The 17,543-nt window shown below is 46.5% G+C and overlaps 1 protein-coding gene across 1 annotated transcript in view; it reads left to right on the top strand.

Annotated features, from left to right (window-relative positions):
- The first annotated feature begins 460 nt into the window (after positions 1–460).
- Positions 461–17,543, top strand: part of INSR (insulin receptor) — a 63,201-nt gene continuing 46,118 nt past the window's right edge. Inside the window, exons 1-2 of the mRNA XM_064733994.1 lie at positions 461–738; positions 8,885–9,436. Coding sequence (XP_064590064.1) covers positions 654–738; positions 8,885–9,436 — 637 coding nt within the window. The 5' untranslated portion in view covers positions 461–653. The remainder of the gene's footprint in view (positions 739–8,884; positions 9,437–17,543) is intronic.

The raw sequence follows: 17,543 nt of genomic DNA, 5'->3' as shown, positions 1-17,543 counted from the left end.
CTGTCCAGCCTGGCCTTGGGCACTGCCAGGGATGCAGGGGCAGCCCCAGCTGCTCTGGGCACCCTGTGCCAGGGCCTGCCCACCCTGCCAGTACAAATCTTTCCCGTAATCTCAAACCTAACCCTACTCTCCTTCCATTTGAACCCACAGCGAGCTGAGGCTCCTCAGCTCCTGCGTTTCCCTCATTCAGCGCTACCGAGGCCACAGCGGCTGCTCGGGCAGCGCCAGCAGGGCTCACAGCCGGCCTGCACGGGTGGGCGGACAGCAGGACGGACGGACAGATGGCTGGTTGGACGGACGGATGGCTGATGGGTGGCTGATGAAGGGTGCCTAGAAGCCGCTGCCGCCGCTGCTCCTCCCCCGGCCCGTCCCGTCCCGTGCCCGCGCTCCGCGCCGCCTCTTGCGGCCGCCCCGCTCGGCTCGCAGCTGACGGGGGCAGCCCCTTGTTTACTGGCCGGGGCGCCGCCGCCAGCCCGGCCTGCGCTGGAAGGGGCCGCCGGGCCGGGGCCGACACCGCGGGCAGGGAGGGGCCCGGCGCTATAAAGGGGCTCCGCGGGGGCTCCACCGGCGATGCTCGGCCGGGCCCGGCCCCCGCGCCCGCCCCGCGGGCTCTGATTCGCGCCGGGCGGCGGCGGCCGCGGCAGCGGCGCGGGATGGGACCGAGAGCGGCGGCGGCGGCGGCGGCGCTGGCCGTGGCCGTGGTGCTGGGAGCCTGGTGCGGCCGCGGCCGCGGCGAGAGTGAGTCGGGGCCCGGCCGGGAGGGTTGGGGGGCGGCGGCGGCGGCGGCGGCGGGGAGGGCCCGGCCCCGCCGTGCCCTTTGTACCTGCGCGGGGCCCGCGGGCAGCGCGGCCGCGGCCCGGAGCGCTCCCGGGTCACCTTCACCCCCGGCCCGGGGAGGGCCCGGCGGCGGCCGAGATTGGAGCGGGCACGGCCGCGGGGAGGGAGGGCAGCGGCTGCCCCGGCGCGTCCCGGCCCGCGGGGCCCCGCGCGGGCGGGCGCTGGGCCGGGGTCAGCGGGGGCCGCGCCCGGGGCAGGCGCGGGGAAGGGCACGGGCCCCTCTCGGTGCCGCTCCCCGGCTCCTTCCGTGGGCACTTGCCCCGTCCCTTCCCCGATTTCCCCGATTCCTCCCCAGGTCCCCTGCCCAGTCCCCTCCCCGGGCCCTGACAGGGTCTGTTCCTCGGTTCCCTCCCCGGTCCCTTTCCCGGACCCCTCTCCGACCCCTTCCCTGGGTCCCCTCCCTCGATCCACACCCCGGTCCCTTCCCCGATTCTTTCCCGTGTCCCTTCCCCTCTCCCTCCCCGGTCCCTTCTCGGGTCCCTTCCCTGATCCCTTCCCCGGTGCCCTCCCCAGCCCTGTGCCCCCGCCGCTCCTCGGCTGCCTCAGAACCGGCTCCGGTTTCAGGAGGGTTTAGTGTGGCCAGACGCGGAGGTTTTGTCTTTAACCACTTTTAGGTAGTGTGCCAAATCCACAGGTATTAAGATGGGAGAGCTCCGGGGGGAGGCTCTGTGTGTACACAGGGGCTTGTAAAATACAAGACAGGGGAATAAAGATGTTGTGTTGGAGGTCACAAGCTTGTTAAACCCACGGCTGGCTCGAGGTTAAGCCTTACGAGCTGTTTTGATGGGCTACGTTAAATAAACTTGCTCAGGAAATCCTTTTAATGAGAGGTTCTTTAATTTAGGTGATTCTTACAATTTTTTTGACAAAAGGAAAATATTTATTTAAAGACAGCTAACTGGATCCGTGGGTCATGTCTCCCATAGAAAATCTACCTGTTGGCTTTCCCATCGGAAAAGGCAAGAGCAAGAGAATCAGTTCAAGTAGAGACAACACAGTGATGGACATTATTGGGATATGTATAGGATCCAGGGAATAAAGCAGCATGTTCCTGTAAGACAACCTCTTCTCTCAGCAATAGGACAAGTCATATATTTCAAAAATAACCCAGTTTCTTCCCTGACACGTTTGAAACCTCACAAGAGGCCGGTGACACTGTGTTACCTTGGGAGGGTCAGCCCCAGCTGCTGTGGGCAAACCTGCCCTCCTCCAGCAGAGATGGAAAAGGCAGTTGACATATAGCACTAATAATAAATAAATACGTGTGCAACTGGAGTCCAGCAGTTCCTAATTTGAAAACACTATTATTATTACTGCCACAGCACAGCCTGTGATTTGGTTATTTATTTAAATCATATTTGCTTTTTGGGGTTCAAGCGTGTTTGTGTTCTAAACTCCCTGATCTTTGCTGTGTTACAGCGTGGTAGGAAAATGTACTCTTGAGTTCATGGATGGAGGAGTAGGGGCACAAGACAGCAAAGCAAAGCGTGGGCTGGAACATTTCCGTGTCATTTTTACCATGCAAATACTTGATGAAGTACTCTACAGACAGGGTTCTGATGATTGAAGCTGATTTGAAAGGTTTTGTGCTGTTTGATTCCATTTTCTGCCTCAGTTTTCTGGGAATGGTGAGATCACGGAGCAGCGCGGTGGGGACGGAAAACAGAAACAAAAAACCAGGGGGGGAAATGCGCGTACGAGAGCTGCATGAGCAAACAGGTTGTTCCCTGAGCAACGGGGCTGATGGAGGCAGCTTTCTTGGAGATCTGTGCCCTGCGTTCCCTCTGAAAGCCTCTCCAGGGACAAAACTCCCCCCATCCATGGTTTTTCCTTGTGCCCTGTGAATTCCTCTCCCCTCTGGTGCCTTGAGGCAGAGCTGGGGGCAAGCAGCAGGTGGATGGAGGTGGTTGAGCAGAAAAATGGGGTGGATGGTAAAGTTCACATTGACAGCCAGATTATGAGTTTCTCCTCCTCAATCCATCCCCTTTTCCTAAATATTTTAGGAATACTTCAAGTGAAAACACAATATTCACACTAAGCACTCTTCCTCTCCTACATGTGGTTAAGGGTAATTGTTGAGTTCAGGAATTACTGACAGGAGAGGGAGAAAGGGTTAAGGAAAGAAAGCCTGACTTGTGCATAAAATGAAGATCCATATATCTCGTTTTGGGAAGAAAGACAGTTTTGTGTATTTTTTTTTAATGACTGTGTAAACATAATGCAACTTCTTGAAATAAATCTCGCACATGACTCATGCCTGTCAGTTCATTAGCTCTGGTATTTGGGGTGGGATTTACCTCACCTAGTTTTAGGCATCTGCTAATGGAGCAGCTTCCTTTGGGCTCCTTTTCTGGTTAATAGAAAACTGATCAATGCAATCATGGATGTTTGGAATGCTCTTCCTCCCCTCCTGAACTCTTCCCCTAAATTTGGGTGCTGCCCATGTGCTCCAGTACCTGCTGCTGATCTGAGTTGGGAATGCAGTTGAGAGATCTCTGCCTAAATCATCCTGTGGGACAAATTTCCCTGTGAATTGCTGTAGTAGCACACTTCTAAAATAGGTTACTTCTTAGTTAGTATCATATCTGGCTGATACAGATATTTTTGTGCTCGTAAACTCATTAAGAAACTGTTCCCTTGTCCCACCTCAAGCCTGTGTTAGAGACTCAGTCTAGAATGAATTTTTTATGAAAATAAAAGTAGAAATACAGGAGAGAAAAGTAGGAGAATAAAGTAGGAAAAGTGAGTGCAGAAGGGCAGGGCTGTACCAAACCCAGCGTGTCCTGTCTCTTTTTGGGGACAGGCAGCACCGTGGCCGTCTCTGAACAGTGTAAATAAAACCCCAGAGCTTTCTGGAGGTCATTTTTGGGGTGAGTGCCTTGTGGAATATCAGTGGTGCTGATATGGGCGAGGTGTAGAACCTGTTCCTGCTGCCTTTGGAGCAGGGAGGATCCTCAGGAGCGTCAGCCCCAGCACAGACCCCGAGTTACCCCGAGTTACCCCGAGGGTGCTGTCCTGGTTATCTCTGCGTGGAAATGGGGCAGGACAATCCTGTTTGCAGTTTGGGTTCTGAACCAAATGAGGGGAGCACAAACACAGCCCAAACCAGGCTATAAAGGGCAAACTTTGAGGGGTTTGCCCTCGGTTTGGGCGGTGAGAAGCTTCACTCATTTCTTTTTAGATTCACCTTTAGCCAACCTTTGTTCCTTAACACATCTTTTCAGAATATTTGGGGTTGTTAGCCTTTGGTCACCTTTTCTGTGAGGAATCTGTGTCAGGATGGGAGAGAGGGAGGTTTGGACCCTGTGGGGATGCTGAGGTGGTTGAGTTTTGTGGAGATTGGAAGATCTTTGAGGAAGATCTTTGAGCAGCTTTTGGGCTGTTTGGAGCAGGAGCAGCATGGCTCATGTCAGTGGTGATGTCCAGAATCTTGAAAGGTCCAGGAGCAGAGTGATTTAATTTGGTTTTGAGGCAGGCAGTGTGTCAGGCACCTGAGATATTCCCTGAGGTTTACAGGGGCTCATTTTGGAGTCCATATCCAGTTTGTTCAGCTCCAGGTATCTGAGGTGCAGAACTGAAGCTGAAAAAAAAATCCATATTTCACAACGGTTTTTATGTGTATTAAACAATTGCTGCAGGCTAGGAGCTGTCACACAGTCCTTCCCTCTAACCTGGTACCAGGATGTTTTCCTGTCTCAGCAGTTAATCCCAAACACCCAAAAAAGTACAAGAAATCCCAAAAACCACCCAAAATCCCAAAAAAGTCCTTCTCCCAGTTCCCCAAAGCCACTTCTAAAAATCAGCTTTATGTAGAATTGCAATGCTTTTGACCCAAGCAAGTGTAAATTTTTTTTTTTTGCAATAGTTTGTTTATTCAGTAGGCAGCAGACTACAAAAAAGAAAATCAGAATGAACCAATAGTTACCTCAAATGGTTTGTGATCCTTCTGTGCCAGATTCCCCTGATCTTGATTGTTAAAGGCCAGAGCTCTGAAGCAGTGAATCATTAAGGTTTGCTCTCCACATGATTTACTATAAACAAGGTTTAAGTTCCAGCTATTCCCCTGCTTAGACTCTATCTTGAAAACTTAACCTCTGGCATCAGATCTGGTTTCTTCATTCAGGACTTGGAGGTTGTTACCAAACCAGTTTGTCCGAGAGGCTTTGGCATCTTGGGATTTATTTGTTTGTTTGTTTGTTTTTTGAAGAGCGTGGCTTCAGCTTGGTTTTCTGGGGGGGCTGGTGGAACATGTGTAGGATGATTTAGTAAATTTATTTTTTTTTTTGGTAGCAGGGATGGAGCTGTGCTTCCTCTGGCAGCTCAGAGCTGTGCTGCTGTTTCTGCTGAAATTTAGGAATTTATGTCTAGTGGGGGTTTTGCACAGGAGCAGCTTTGGGCCTACTACTGGAGAATCAATTTGTGATTTTTTTTTATTTCCCTGAAAGCTGATTTATGTGTTTTTTTGAAACCAGGTTGTCTGTGTTATAATTGATGGCTCAACTTTGCTCTCCTTCTTCTGGGATCAAACCTGCCTTGCCTTCCTACTGAATGGTTGATTAATTCCCCTGTCCTTGCAGAAGAAATACTATCAAGAGAAGCTGTGGAAAAACACTTATTACTTTGCTTAAAACTGCTTCTTGTTGTCTTGGTAACAATAAATTTATGGGGTGACTTAAGCTGCTACTGCATGAACAGGAGATAGAAACTGCTGAAAATTCAGAGGCATGAAAAGATGGAGAAACCTCCAAGTAAAAAGCCCATTTTGTTTCAGATGTTCTTAATTCCTCATTATTCTCTTTGATCTTTGAGGTGTTAAAAAGAAGGAGCTTAGATACCATTTATCACTTAAAAGCTAAATTGAAGTAGAACCTGAAAAATAATTAAGTGTGATTTTTCTCTAAATGTGGGAAAAAGCAGCTGATGAACCATGGCTGTTGTACTTCCAGCTCTGCTAGATCTGTATTTTTATTTCTTCAAAAGCTTCACTCATTTCTTTTTAGATTCACCTTTAGCCAACCTTTGTTCCTTAACACATCTTTTCAAAATATTTGGAGTTGTTAGCCTTTGGTCACCTTTTCTGTGAGGAATCTGTGTCAGGATGGGAGAGAGGGAGGTTTGGACTTTGTGGGGGTGCTCAGATGGTTGAGTTTTGTGAAAATTGGAAGATCTTTGAGGAAGATCTTTGAGCAGCTTTTGGGCTGTTTGAGATGCTGAGGTGGTTGAGTTTGGAGATTTGAAGATCTTTGAGCAGTTTGGGGTGTTATGGGCAGGAGCAGCATGTCCTGTCGATGTAGTCCAGCTTGAAGGTCCAGGAGCAGAGTGATTTAATTTGGAGTTTTTGAGGAGAGGAATGAGAGCTGGGAACTCCAGGGCTGCAGTGACCAGCAGTGCCAGGACACAGGGAATGGCTCCACTGAAAAAAATGAAATTTAGATGAGATCTTGGGCAGGAATTGTTCCCTGGCAGTGCCCAGGGCCAGGCTGGGCAGGGCTGGGAGCACCTGGGACAGTGGGAGGTGTCCCTGCCATGGCAGGGCTGGCACTGGATGGGCTTTAAGGTCTTTCCCAACCCAAACCATGCTGGGGTTCAGATCATCCTCTCAGAATCCTTGCTGCCTGTGGATCTGTTCCTCTGCCAGGCAGGACCCTGAATTTCCTCAGTGCTGGGCGCCCACCATGGGTGGCTCCTCCACACCAAGTTCCTTCACTCTGTTCCTGCACAAAAGGAAAATTTCCACAGCCTGAAAAAGCAGCCACAGCCCTTTTGTTCTTAAGTGGGGAGGGAAGACACTGAACCAGCTGTAAACAAAAGAGAGAATCCTTTGGTGGATGCAGTCTTCAAAAAGGAAAAATTCAGGGAGAATCCACCTGGATTTGAACATTGACTCTTTCCTCTTTGTGTGAAGCTCACCAGCTACAAAACCACCACGTCACAGCTCCACGGGATCACCCAGCCCTACAAAACTGACGTGGACACAAACATTTCACAGCAAGGATTGTCTGACTCCTCCTGGTTTAACACAGGGGTTAAAACCGAATTCTGTGGTGTGGTTGATGTTTTTATGAAGTTGGTTTCAAAAGCCAGGCTTTTCCTGGCCATCCCTCAGTGCAGATGCCCCCAGCCCTGCTCAGGGTGCCACTGAGGGTGCAGGGTTTGTGTCCAGCCCCTGGGAGTCACCTCATTCTGCCCAAATTGATGAAAGGCACAGGCAATTGTGCTCGGGGCATTCATGCATCCCTTCAGCCACAGCCTCGAGCTCTGACTCTCACAAGTAATTCCTGCTCTGTATTTTTTGACCTTTCCTTTCCCTGTCCATTCCAGCAGGCAGTGCATTTATCCTGTGGTGGCGGGTGCCACCCCAACACAGCTGTGCACCCCAAAAATAATAATTATTAAAAAAAAAAAGAACCAAGATGTTGCATTTTGAATTTATCTGGTAATTTTAGCTGCACTGGTGGCTTCAGTTGAATTCAGTCTTTCAGTTTCTTACGTGTCCCTCTGTTACTTCTCCTTTCACTGACCTGACCTGCCATGCACTTGCCTCTTTGGAAATACCAATGTTATTTATTGCAAATAAATATCCAGAGCATTTAAGCTGAATCTGTTGCTCTCCCAGGTCTTTAATCCCAGGTTGGGATGTGCAGCAGTACGTTTTGGGGCAGAGATTTGTTGCTGGCTGGTCATCAGGTTCCTTTTCCCACTTTTTCCAAGTACATCCTTAATCCTTGAGGCACCGTGTGCATTGGCTTTTTTCTTCCAGAAAGCAATTTATGAAATGGCTTGGATATAGTGCCAAAAAATCCCATTGGGCAATAGCGTTGCTGCAAATCCCATATTAGTATTGCCGATTTTTTTTTTCCTTGCAGTCAGTGGAGCAAATTTTTGAATAATTAATTAGATATTTGCATAGAATTTGGTTTTAACCCTTGTGTTAAACCAGGAGGAGTCAGACAATCCTTGCTGTGAAATGTTTGTGTCCACATCAGTTTTGCAGGGCTGGGTGATCCCTTGGAGCTGTAATGTGGTTTTATAGCTGGTGAACTTCACATATAGTGACACAAAGGGGAAAGAGCCTGAGTTTTCTGTTCTTAAGTGGGGAGGGAAGACACTGAACCAGCTGCAGACAAAAGAGAAAATCCTTTGAGTGGATGCCATCTTCAAAAAGGAAAAATTGAGGAAGAATCCACCTGGATTTGAACATTATGGTCTGGTTGATGTTTCTATGAAGTTGGTTTCAAAGGGGTTGTCACAAAAGGGTTTTTGTTTTGTTTTGTTGTGCTGTAGGGGCGTGGGGCTGCAAATTTCCTTCTTGATTTCTTACCTGTGCTTAGAGTTGAAAAAATATTTCCCTATTCAAACTTTTTCCTTTTGCTGGTTCCTGGATTCCTATTATTGAGTTTACCTTCTAATTTATGCTCCATGCATTTGTTCACTTTGCCAGTTCTTTGGTTCCTGCTTCTATGAAATAAACTGCCCAGGTAGCCAAGAGAGGGAGATTTGCACCCTTGAGAAAATAATCACCAAAAAAAACCCCAACACCTCATCTGAAAAGAATGCTCAGGGCAAAAATTACTAATGTAGTAAATTACTCCTGTCAGCAGAGTCTGGGCAGGAGCGTGGGCTGTGCTCCTGTGCATTTCCAGGTTTTTCTGCTCCCTTCCCAAGCTCTACCGTCTCTGGCCATTATTCTTTCCCATCTTCCCCTCCCTGCAACCATTCTGAATGCCTCCCTCTAATCCCCTGGCATGAATTGCTCAATCTGAGATGAGGTAGGTGTGGAGAAAACAGCCCAGCCATCTCTTCCCTTTGTGATGTCCCAGCACTGCAGTCGTGATAGAGGCAACAGGCAGGCACTCAAGATGGCAGAAAAAATGATGAAATCCTCTTGTTTTGTAACTTTATACCAGGGAATGTTCCCCACTGTGTATTTCTTAACACTTAAAGCTTGAGGGCCACAAGTCCCCAGCGGAGCTCGGTGCGGTCGGACAGAACCGAGAGTTTGGAAAACTCCAATAATTTAATAAATGAATTCTCCTTTGCCTACCAGTTTGCAGGAGCATGGACATCCGAAACAACCTGACCAGGCTGAACATGCTGGAGAACTGCACCGTGATCGAGGGCCACTTGCAGATCCTGCTGATGTTCAAAACCAAACCCGAAGATTTCCGCGAGCTCAGCTTCCCCAAGCTGACCATGATCACAGATTACCTGCTGCTGTTCCGTGTCTATGGCCTGGAGAGCCTGAAGGGCCTCTTCCCCAACCTCACTGTGATCAGAGGGACTCACCTGTTCTTCAACTACGCCCTGGTGATCTTTGAGATGGTTCACCTGAAGGAAATTGGCCTCTACAACCTGATGAACATCACCCGGGGCGCCGTGCGCATCGAGAAGAACAACGAGCTCTGCTACCTGTCCACCATCGACTGGTCCAGGATTTTGGATTCTGTAGAAGACAATTACATCGTGGCCAACAAGGATGACAAAGAGGAGTGTGGAGATGTGTGCCCAGGCACTGTGAAAGGGAAGAGCAACTGTCCCCCCACGGTGATAAACGGGATTTTCATCGAGCGCTGCTGGACGCACGATCGCTGCCAGAGAGGTCAGTGCACGCTGAGGGGTCTCAGGTGGGGCTTTGCTGTCAGATTTTGACCTGTCAGGACCTGTGAGGCCCTGATCCAGGCTGGCCCTGGATCCCTGGAAGTGCCCAAGGCCGGGTTGGACAGGGTTTGGAGCAGCCTGGGATGATGGAAGGTGTCCCCCCATGGCAGGGTGGCACTGGATGGGCTTTGGTGTCTCTTCCAACCCAAACCACTTTGGGGTTCTTGGAGGCCTGACAGGTGCCTCCTGACCTGTAAGCACAGATTGGGCTGAAAATTGACCTTAAAAGAGGAACAGAAAACCTTTGGGATGGGTTTGAGCAGTTCTTCCCTCTGTGTTTATAAGGCATCCAGAATTCTGGGTTTGGTTCTCCTGCAGAGTCAGGAGCTGCCCAGAATTCACCATTTTAATGGACTGTGAGTGTTTTGGATAACACTTGGTACTCTGAGTGTCTTTATTGAGGTTTGGGGAGGGAATGAAAGTCCAGACTGACTGAGAGGCTGCAGCAGGTGGAAGCACAACAGTGGGGAAAAGTCTCATTGAAATAAACCCCATTCTGCAAAGGGGCAATTCCATCTTCACCAAAACCTTCCTGCCATAAAAAGGTGTAAGATGTGGGGATGAGTGAGCAACATTTGCTCAGAGAAGAAGCTGGAGTCAGACCTGAAGGAGAAAAGAGGACCTGGATGGGGTAGAGGGTGAAATAACAGAGCTTTGAGCCCAGGGCAGAAGCTGTGTTCAAAAAGCTCACTGCTGTTGCCACCCCAAATGTATTGGAGCTGCTTTTAATTTCATACAGATTTGTTTTTTTCCAAACTTGGAACTGACCTTAAGCTTAGCTTTAATTATATATTGGCTTTGATTTATGTTCAATCTGACTTGACAGGGAGCAAAGTGAATTGAGGTGAGAGTGACACATTTAGGGTTGTCTGCCTTTCTGGAGGTCGTGCATCCAAACGAACCAGTGTGTCCTGAGACGAAATTAGGAAACTTGTGGGCTGCACAGAAATTCTTGCCAAGCTTTAAAGGGCAGCTCTGAGTGCTAAGTGCCAAATTTGAGGAGGAATTCCTCCCAGTGTGCACAAACTAATGCAATTAATGTGGTTTCCCCTCTGCTACTCCTCACCCCAAAATCGTCCAGCTTCCTTTTAAAGCAAGTGGTTATTTTTTGTGGCCAGAATAACAGGGTATGAGCAAGAAGATGCAAGTGTGTACGTGTGTTCCTTATTTTAAAATGAAAAATAAGATTGTAAGGCATTTTATTTATAAACCTTCAGGTATGCAGTTACATCAGCACTGAAACCTGGTTTCTTATGCATTTCATGTGCTGTGTTTGCTGCTGTTTCATAAGGGTAAAGGTCTAATTGGCACTTTTTTATTGCCTAGAACATAATGCCCCAAAATTCCTGTGAATTTTCTGGGGCTGTTTTGGAACAGACCGGAATGGATGGTTTTCTCTTCTTTAAAAACTACCTATTTCCATAAAACCTGGAGAAATGTAATATTTTAATGATAATATTTTACCATTGGGGCAGAAATGTGAACTCCTGAGCCTCTGATGCAAGAGTTTGTTGGAGGGCACCTGTCCAGTACCTGCCTCAGCTCAGACTGTTTGACCCAGAAATTGAGATTTTCATCAGAAAATGGTTTCAAAAAGCAATATATACAGATGCTCTGGTTCTATGTGTCCCTTGCAGAAGGAACAGTAGGGAAGCCACGCTCCTGAATATTCCCAAAATCCCTGTGAATTTTCTGGAGCTGTTTTGGAGCAGAGTGGAATGGATGGTTTTCTCTTCTTTAAAAAACTACCTATTTCCATGAAACCTGGAGAAATGGAATATTTTAATGATAATATTTTACCATTGGGACAGAAATGTGAACTCCTGAGCCTCTGATGCAAGAGTTTGTTGGAGGGCACCTGTCCAGCACCTGCCTCAGCGCAGTCTGACCCAGAAATTAAGATTTCAATCAGAAAATGGTTTCAAAAAGCAATATATACAGATGCTCTGGTTTTGTGTGTCCCTTGCAGAAGGAACAGTAGGGAAGCCACGCTCCTGAATATTCCCAAAATCCCTGTGAATTTTCTGGAGCTGTTTTGGAGCAGAGTGGAATGGATGGTTTTCTCTTCTTTAAAAACTACCTATTTCCATGAAACCTGGAGAAATGGAATATTTTAATGATAATATTTTATCATTGGGGGAGAAATCTGAAGGAATAGTAGGGAAGCCATGCTCCTGAATATTCCCAAAATCCCTGTGAATTTTCTGGGGCTGTTTTGGAATGGATGGTTTTCTCTTCTTTAAAAAACTACCTATTTCCCTGAAGCCTGGAGAAATGGAATATTTTAATGATAATTTTACCATTGGGACAGAAATGTGAACTTGCCTCTGATGCAAGAGTTTGTTGGAGGGCACCTGTCCAGTACCTGCCTCAGCGCAGTCTGACCCAGAAATTAAGATTTCAATCAGAAAATGGTTTCAAAAAGCAATCTATACAGATGCTCTGGTTTTGTGTGTCCCTTGCAGAAGGAACAGCAGGGAAACCATGCTCCTGAATATTTGGGCAGTGACTGGAATGCACTTCCCAAAGCACTTAACAAGCCAGGCTTATCTTTGTTTGAACGCCGCGATTTGGACTTTAGTTTTTTTGGTGGCCGCTGTTTTGCACAGGCTGGGATCTGAGCGATCCCGTGCCTTGTGACACCTGCCCTGTGCTTCTGCTGCTGTTTTGACAGCCTGAGAGGGTTTTTAAACCTTTTTTTGTCTGTTTGTGAGCAGCCTTTGGACTCTGAGCGCACGCCAGTGGTGGAGATTAAGTGACATTTATTTAGCCAACCTGCAATCGCTGCCTCTCTGTTCTCCTGCCAGCCCTAATGTATCCTTAGCATGTGTAATTGTTTTGTCAAGATTATTAAAAGCTTGTGTGAATTGTATTTTGGCTTTCCTTAGCCTGAAGAGCCTCACAGCAGCTCCCAGTTGTTGCAATGTATTTGCAAGGGTGCAGAGGATGCACCAGCCAGGCTGCTCCTGGGTTTGTTGTTAAAGCCTCAAGAATTGGTCAAAGCTGTTAGAACAAAAATTGTGCTAAATTAAGAAAGAAGAGGCTGAGAAACTGAATACCAACACCACAAAAACGAGTTAGCAGAAAACTGTAAAACACCTAAACTATAACCAATCATATACTCCAAAAAATGCAAACAAAACCCAAAACTATTAGAACATAAATTGTGCTAAATTAAGAAAGAAGAGGCTGAGAAACCGAATACCAAGACCACAAAAACTAGTTAGCAGAAAACTGTAAAACACCTAAACTATAACCAATCATATACTTAAAAAAATACAAACAAAACCAAGTGAAAAAGGAAAAACACCAATTGAAAAATATGTATTTAGTAGTTTAAAAAATCTATAACGATATTATAGAAACAATAAACAGTAAACAGCTTCTACTTGACCATATTAATTGTTTAAAATTCCTAAATTTCCTACAATACCCAGTACCCAGGGTATTAATGTAATGAAATCTTTCCCTCTTTGTTTCTGCAGCTTATTTGGGGATCTTCAGCAGCTAATGCCGTGCTGAAGTCTCCTGGCTCTTTGGATTTAAATGTATTCTCTTTAATTTTTTCTGTAAAAAAAAAATTGTAACCAATCATATACTCCAAAAAATACAAACAAAACCCAAGTGAACAAAACAAAAACACCCATCAAAAGGTGTATTTAGTGGGTTAAAAAAATCTATAAAAGTGTAATAGAAACAATAAACAGCTTCTACTTGTTCATATTAGTTGTTCAAAAGTCCTAAATTTCCTACAATACCCAGAGTATTAATATCATTAAATCTTTCCCTCTGTGTTTCTGTAGCTTATCTGGGAATCTTCTGCTGTACTCAAGTCTCCTGGCTCTCTGGATTTAAATGTATTCTCTTTAATTTTTTCTCTTTATCTTCTAACCAGAATGAAATGCAGCAATTTCGGTATCATTTTCAGAGGGAACTTTGGTTTTGTGTGGAGTTTTTAACCCAGGTTATTTGTACCCCTGGTTTGTTTAATGAAACTTGGTGTACAATCTCCTGGTTCTGCTTTGGTTTTTTATTTTTTTTTTAATAATTTTCTTGCATCTCTGGATGGGAAGTTGTTGCACTGGGACTGGGAAAAACCCTTCAAGGATATGTAAATATTGATTGTTTTGATTTTACAGAGTGGGTGTCAATTGACAGAGACAAATCCCAAGCTGACTGGCTTTTCCAGCTTGCTGAGCTTGGAGTCTCGCTGGAAAATATTAGGAAATGGGCAAGAAATTTGGGAGAGCACCTGTGGGAAGGCTGGAAAATGAATTCCCTGACAGGAGGGGACAGCCAGGTGGGGATTGGTCTCTTTTTCAAGGGGTAAGGGACAGGATGAGAGGAAATGACCTCAAGTTGCTCCAAGTGAGGTTTAAATGGGAAATTGGGGAAAAATTCTTTGTGGAAACGGTTGTGAAGCATTGGAGGTGTTGGAGTTCCATCCCTGGAGGTGTTCAAAGGCAGTGAGGGTGTGGCACTTGGGGACAGGGTTAGGGATGAGAATTTGGGATTGGGGACAGGGTAAGGATGAGCATTTGGGGCACTGGGGTTAGGGGTGAGCATTTGGGATTGGGGACAGGGTAGGGATGACAATTTGGGATTGGGTGACATGGAGTAAGGGTGAGCATTTGATGAATTGGTTGGGGACAGGGTTAGGGATGAGCATTTGGGATTGGGGACAGGGTTAGGAGTGAGCATTTGGGATTGGGGACAGGGTTAGGGATGAGAATTTGGGGACAGGGTTAGGGATGAGCATTTGGGATTAGGGACAGGGGTAGGGATAAGCATTTGGATGTGGCACCTGGGGACAGAGTTAGGGATGAACATTTGGGATTGGGGACAGGGTTAGGGATGAACACTTGGATGTGGCACTTGGGAATGGGGGTTAGGGATGAGAATTTGGGATTGGGGACAGGGTTAGGGATGAGCATTTGGGATGTGGCACCTGGGGACAGGGGTAGGGATGAGCATTTGGGGACAGGGTTAGGGATGAGAATTTGGGGACAGGGGTAGGGATAAGCATTTGGATGTGGCACCTGGGGACAGGGGTAGGGATGAACATTTGGGGACAGGGTTAGGGATGAGCATTTGGGGACAGGGTTAGGGGTGAGCATTTGGGATGTGGCACTTGGGGACAGGGTTAGGGGTGAGCACAGTGCTGCTGCTGCTGCTGCTGCTGCTGAGGATTGGATTTGATCTCATTTGATCTCAAAGATCTTTTCCAGCCCTGAGGGCTCTGGGGTTCTCTGAAGGGTCTGGTGTGTGTGTGGGAAGTGGCACATTTGGGGCAGGATTGGGGTCCTGGTGTCCCCCATCTCTCCACACCATTCCCTGCCCTTCCCCTGCCAGCTCTCTGTGGTTTGCTCCACATTATCCCTCCTTTATTTAATTATTCCTTTATTTAATCAGTGCAAATATCCCAGTTGACTCCAAAACTAACTTTTCAGTTCTAGCATGGAATTATCTCCAAGGCACACATCCAAGCCTCTGAATCATCCCTGTAGCTACAATTCCAGCCTGGAATTTTTTTTTTTTTTTTTATTTTCAGTTGGTGATAACAGTGTTCAGGACAACAAAGTAAAGGATCCTCTTACAGACACTGGAGCAAAGGTTGGGGAGGAACTGAAATCATTTGTGGGCAGCTGCACCCTTGGAAAAGGCAGTGCAGTATTGAGAATTCTGTGTCTGTGAGCAGGGATGTGTAGGTGGATGCACCATGGATTGAGATCCCTCAGGATGTGCTTCTTCAGAGTTTTCTTTTTTTTTTTTTCCTCCTCCTAAATCACTCATGTTGGTGTGAAAACCAAGTCAGTTCAGTTAAGGCCAACTCATGTTATATTTTGGGTAGGCAGGCAGGGAAATGTGTAGTCTGTTTGGAATTTGGGTCTAGCCTGATGCTGTTTATGGCAGCCAAGTGCTGTTCCTGTTCTGGGGGTTTTGTCCCTCTTCCCTGACATTTTTAACAGGGTTTTTTTTCACAAACACATTCATTTTATTGCCATCAAAATGTACTTCTTGGTCCTGCACTGCAGAGAGCGTCTTTGCTGAAGAATGCAGACAACAAAAATGCTGCAAATGCCACGTCCTAGACCTCGCTCTGGATCTGCCAAACATGATTTTCATATTTCGCATTTTTTCCACGTCTTTTTTTTTTTTTTTTTCTATATGTCTGTCACTCCTCTTGTGGAAGGAACAATTCCCTCTGAAATAGGATTTCCTGCCAATTCTCCCTGCAGTCAGGCTGCTGTGTCCATACAGAACTTGGAGCAGGCTGATGGCTTTGACAGTCTAATTATAAAAGCTGGTTCAGCCTTTTATTGCTTTTTATTGGTCATGTGGAAGTGGAGGAAAGCAATAGGAAGGAAAAGTGGAATGGCCAAATAAAAATTACCAACAAAATTATCTGCAATATCAGACAGTGAAGGGCCACATTCCTGGGATGTAAGGATGGATATCTGAAATAGTTTTTACGGGGCCAAGAAGTGATAGGAAAAGGGGGAATGGTTTTTAAAATAGAAGAGGAAATATTTAGGCCAGATGTTAGGGAGAAATTCTCTACTCAGAGGGTGCCCAGAGCAGCTGTGGCTGCCCCTGGATTCCCTGGCAGTGCCAAGGCCAGGCTGGAGCAGCCTGGGATGCTGGAAAATGTCCCTGCCATGGCTTGATGGGCTTTCAGGTCTTTCCCAACCCATTCTGAGATTAATTTTATTATTCTGTGAACTATAGGTTCGTTCATTAGAAGGTAAGAGAGAATTCAAATTCTCTTGTTCATCCTGAATGAAACCTTTGGAGGAATCTGTTACCTGCTTCATCTTGGGGCTTCTTGCCACCAGGAAATTTGAGTTATTATCAATGTGTGCCATTTCAGGTCTATCAGTAGATTTTCCATCTATTATCTCATTTTTTAATGATAAAAACAAAAGTTGTTTCTCCATTAGTGCAGTTTAGAATTTGTGGCAAAATATTGACTTTGTGGAAAGTAGATGAAGCATTTTGTGTCCATTGAAGAGGATGTAAAGCAGCAGATGGAAAGGATGACAGTGTGGAATAATTGACATGCAAAGAGCTGCTAAAGAAAGGTTCTGTGTGCAAATAAGAATGTTCTTCCTGGTTTTGAGTGATTTTTGGGGTTGTTCTGTGCAGAGCCAGGAGCTGGACTTGATCCTTGTGTTTCCCTTCCAAATCAGAATATTTTACGATTTTTTTTTTTTTTTTTTCTATCATGTTGGGAAACAGGTCTAGAGACAAAGGAATACAACAGGATCTCTCTTTAATTTCCCTGTGATTTATCTGGGGAGAATTGTGGGACAGATAAGGGACAGGTAAGGAACGGAGGAGCTGCTTTGTTCCCAAGCACAAGCAGCACAACAAAGCCCTGAGGAAAACACTGAAAGCCTGAAATGTCTTTCAGCTGCTGTGAACCAGCACCGAGCACTCTCAGCCAGACCAGTGCCAGCAGAAATTCTGCAACTCTGAACTTCTTCAAGGCAGGTTTGAATAGCAAAGTTCAGAGGTGTGTGTGGGAAACGCTTTGTGATGTTTACTTAGGTAGAAATATTACTTAGCAACAGCTTCCTGTAATTTTTATGTGCTGGGAATTTCTGTAACCACCAGCTTGGTTTTTATTACCTTTGTATGGGAAAGGGGTCTCGAAGCACTGAGCACACTCAGCCAACCTCAAGGGCAAAGATATTTTTAAAGCTTCAAACACAAAGGAAATTTTTCCAGTTGCTACTACACGAAGTGGAAGTGCTCCTTTTATTTGGAGATCTGATAAGGGTTGCCTTTTTTTTTTATTTTTTTTTTCTTTTCCCTTGCTCTGACAAATGCCAGATGGGAACTGACACCGGATAATCTCACTGGGGTGTCTGAGCTGACCCTGCCAAGCTCCACTTTTATTGAGGGCCCACGGCTGGGGCAGTGGTGATGCTTTGCCAGCACTGAGACATCCTCAGCTAATTCACTTGAGCTTATTAAGAGTAGTTAAGAGATTTATGGTGCTTGGGGGTTGTGATACAGCCCAGAGTTGGGGGAGAAGGGGCGGA

Source organism: Zonotrichia leucophrys, chromosome 28, assembly GCF_028769735.1.
Source record: "Zonotrichia leucophrys gambelii isolate GWCS_2022_RI chromosome 28, RI_Zleu_2.0, whole genome shotgun sequence".
Lineage (NCBI taxonomy): Eukaryota > Metazoa > Chordata > Aves > Passeriformes > Passerellidae > Zonotrichia > Zonotrichia leucophrys.
The sequence above is the reverse complement of the archived record's forward strand: the minus strand, read 5'-3'. Positions and strand labels throughout refer to the sequence as shown.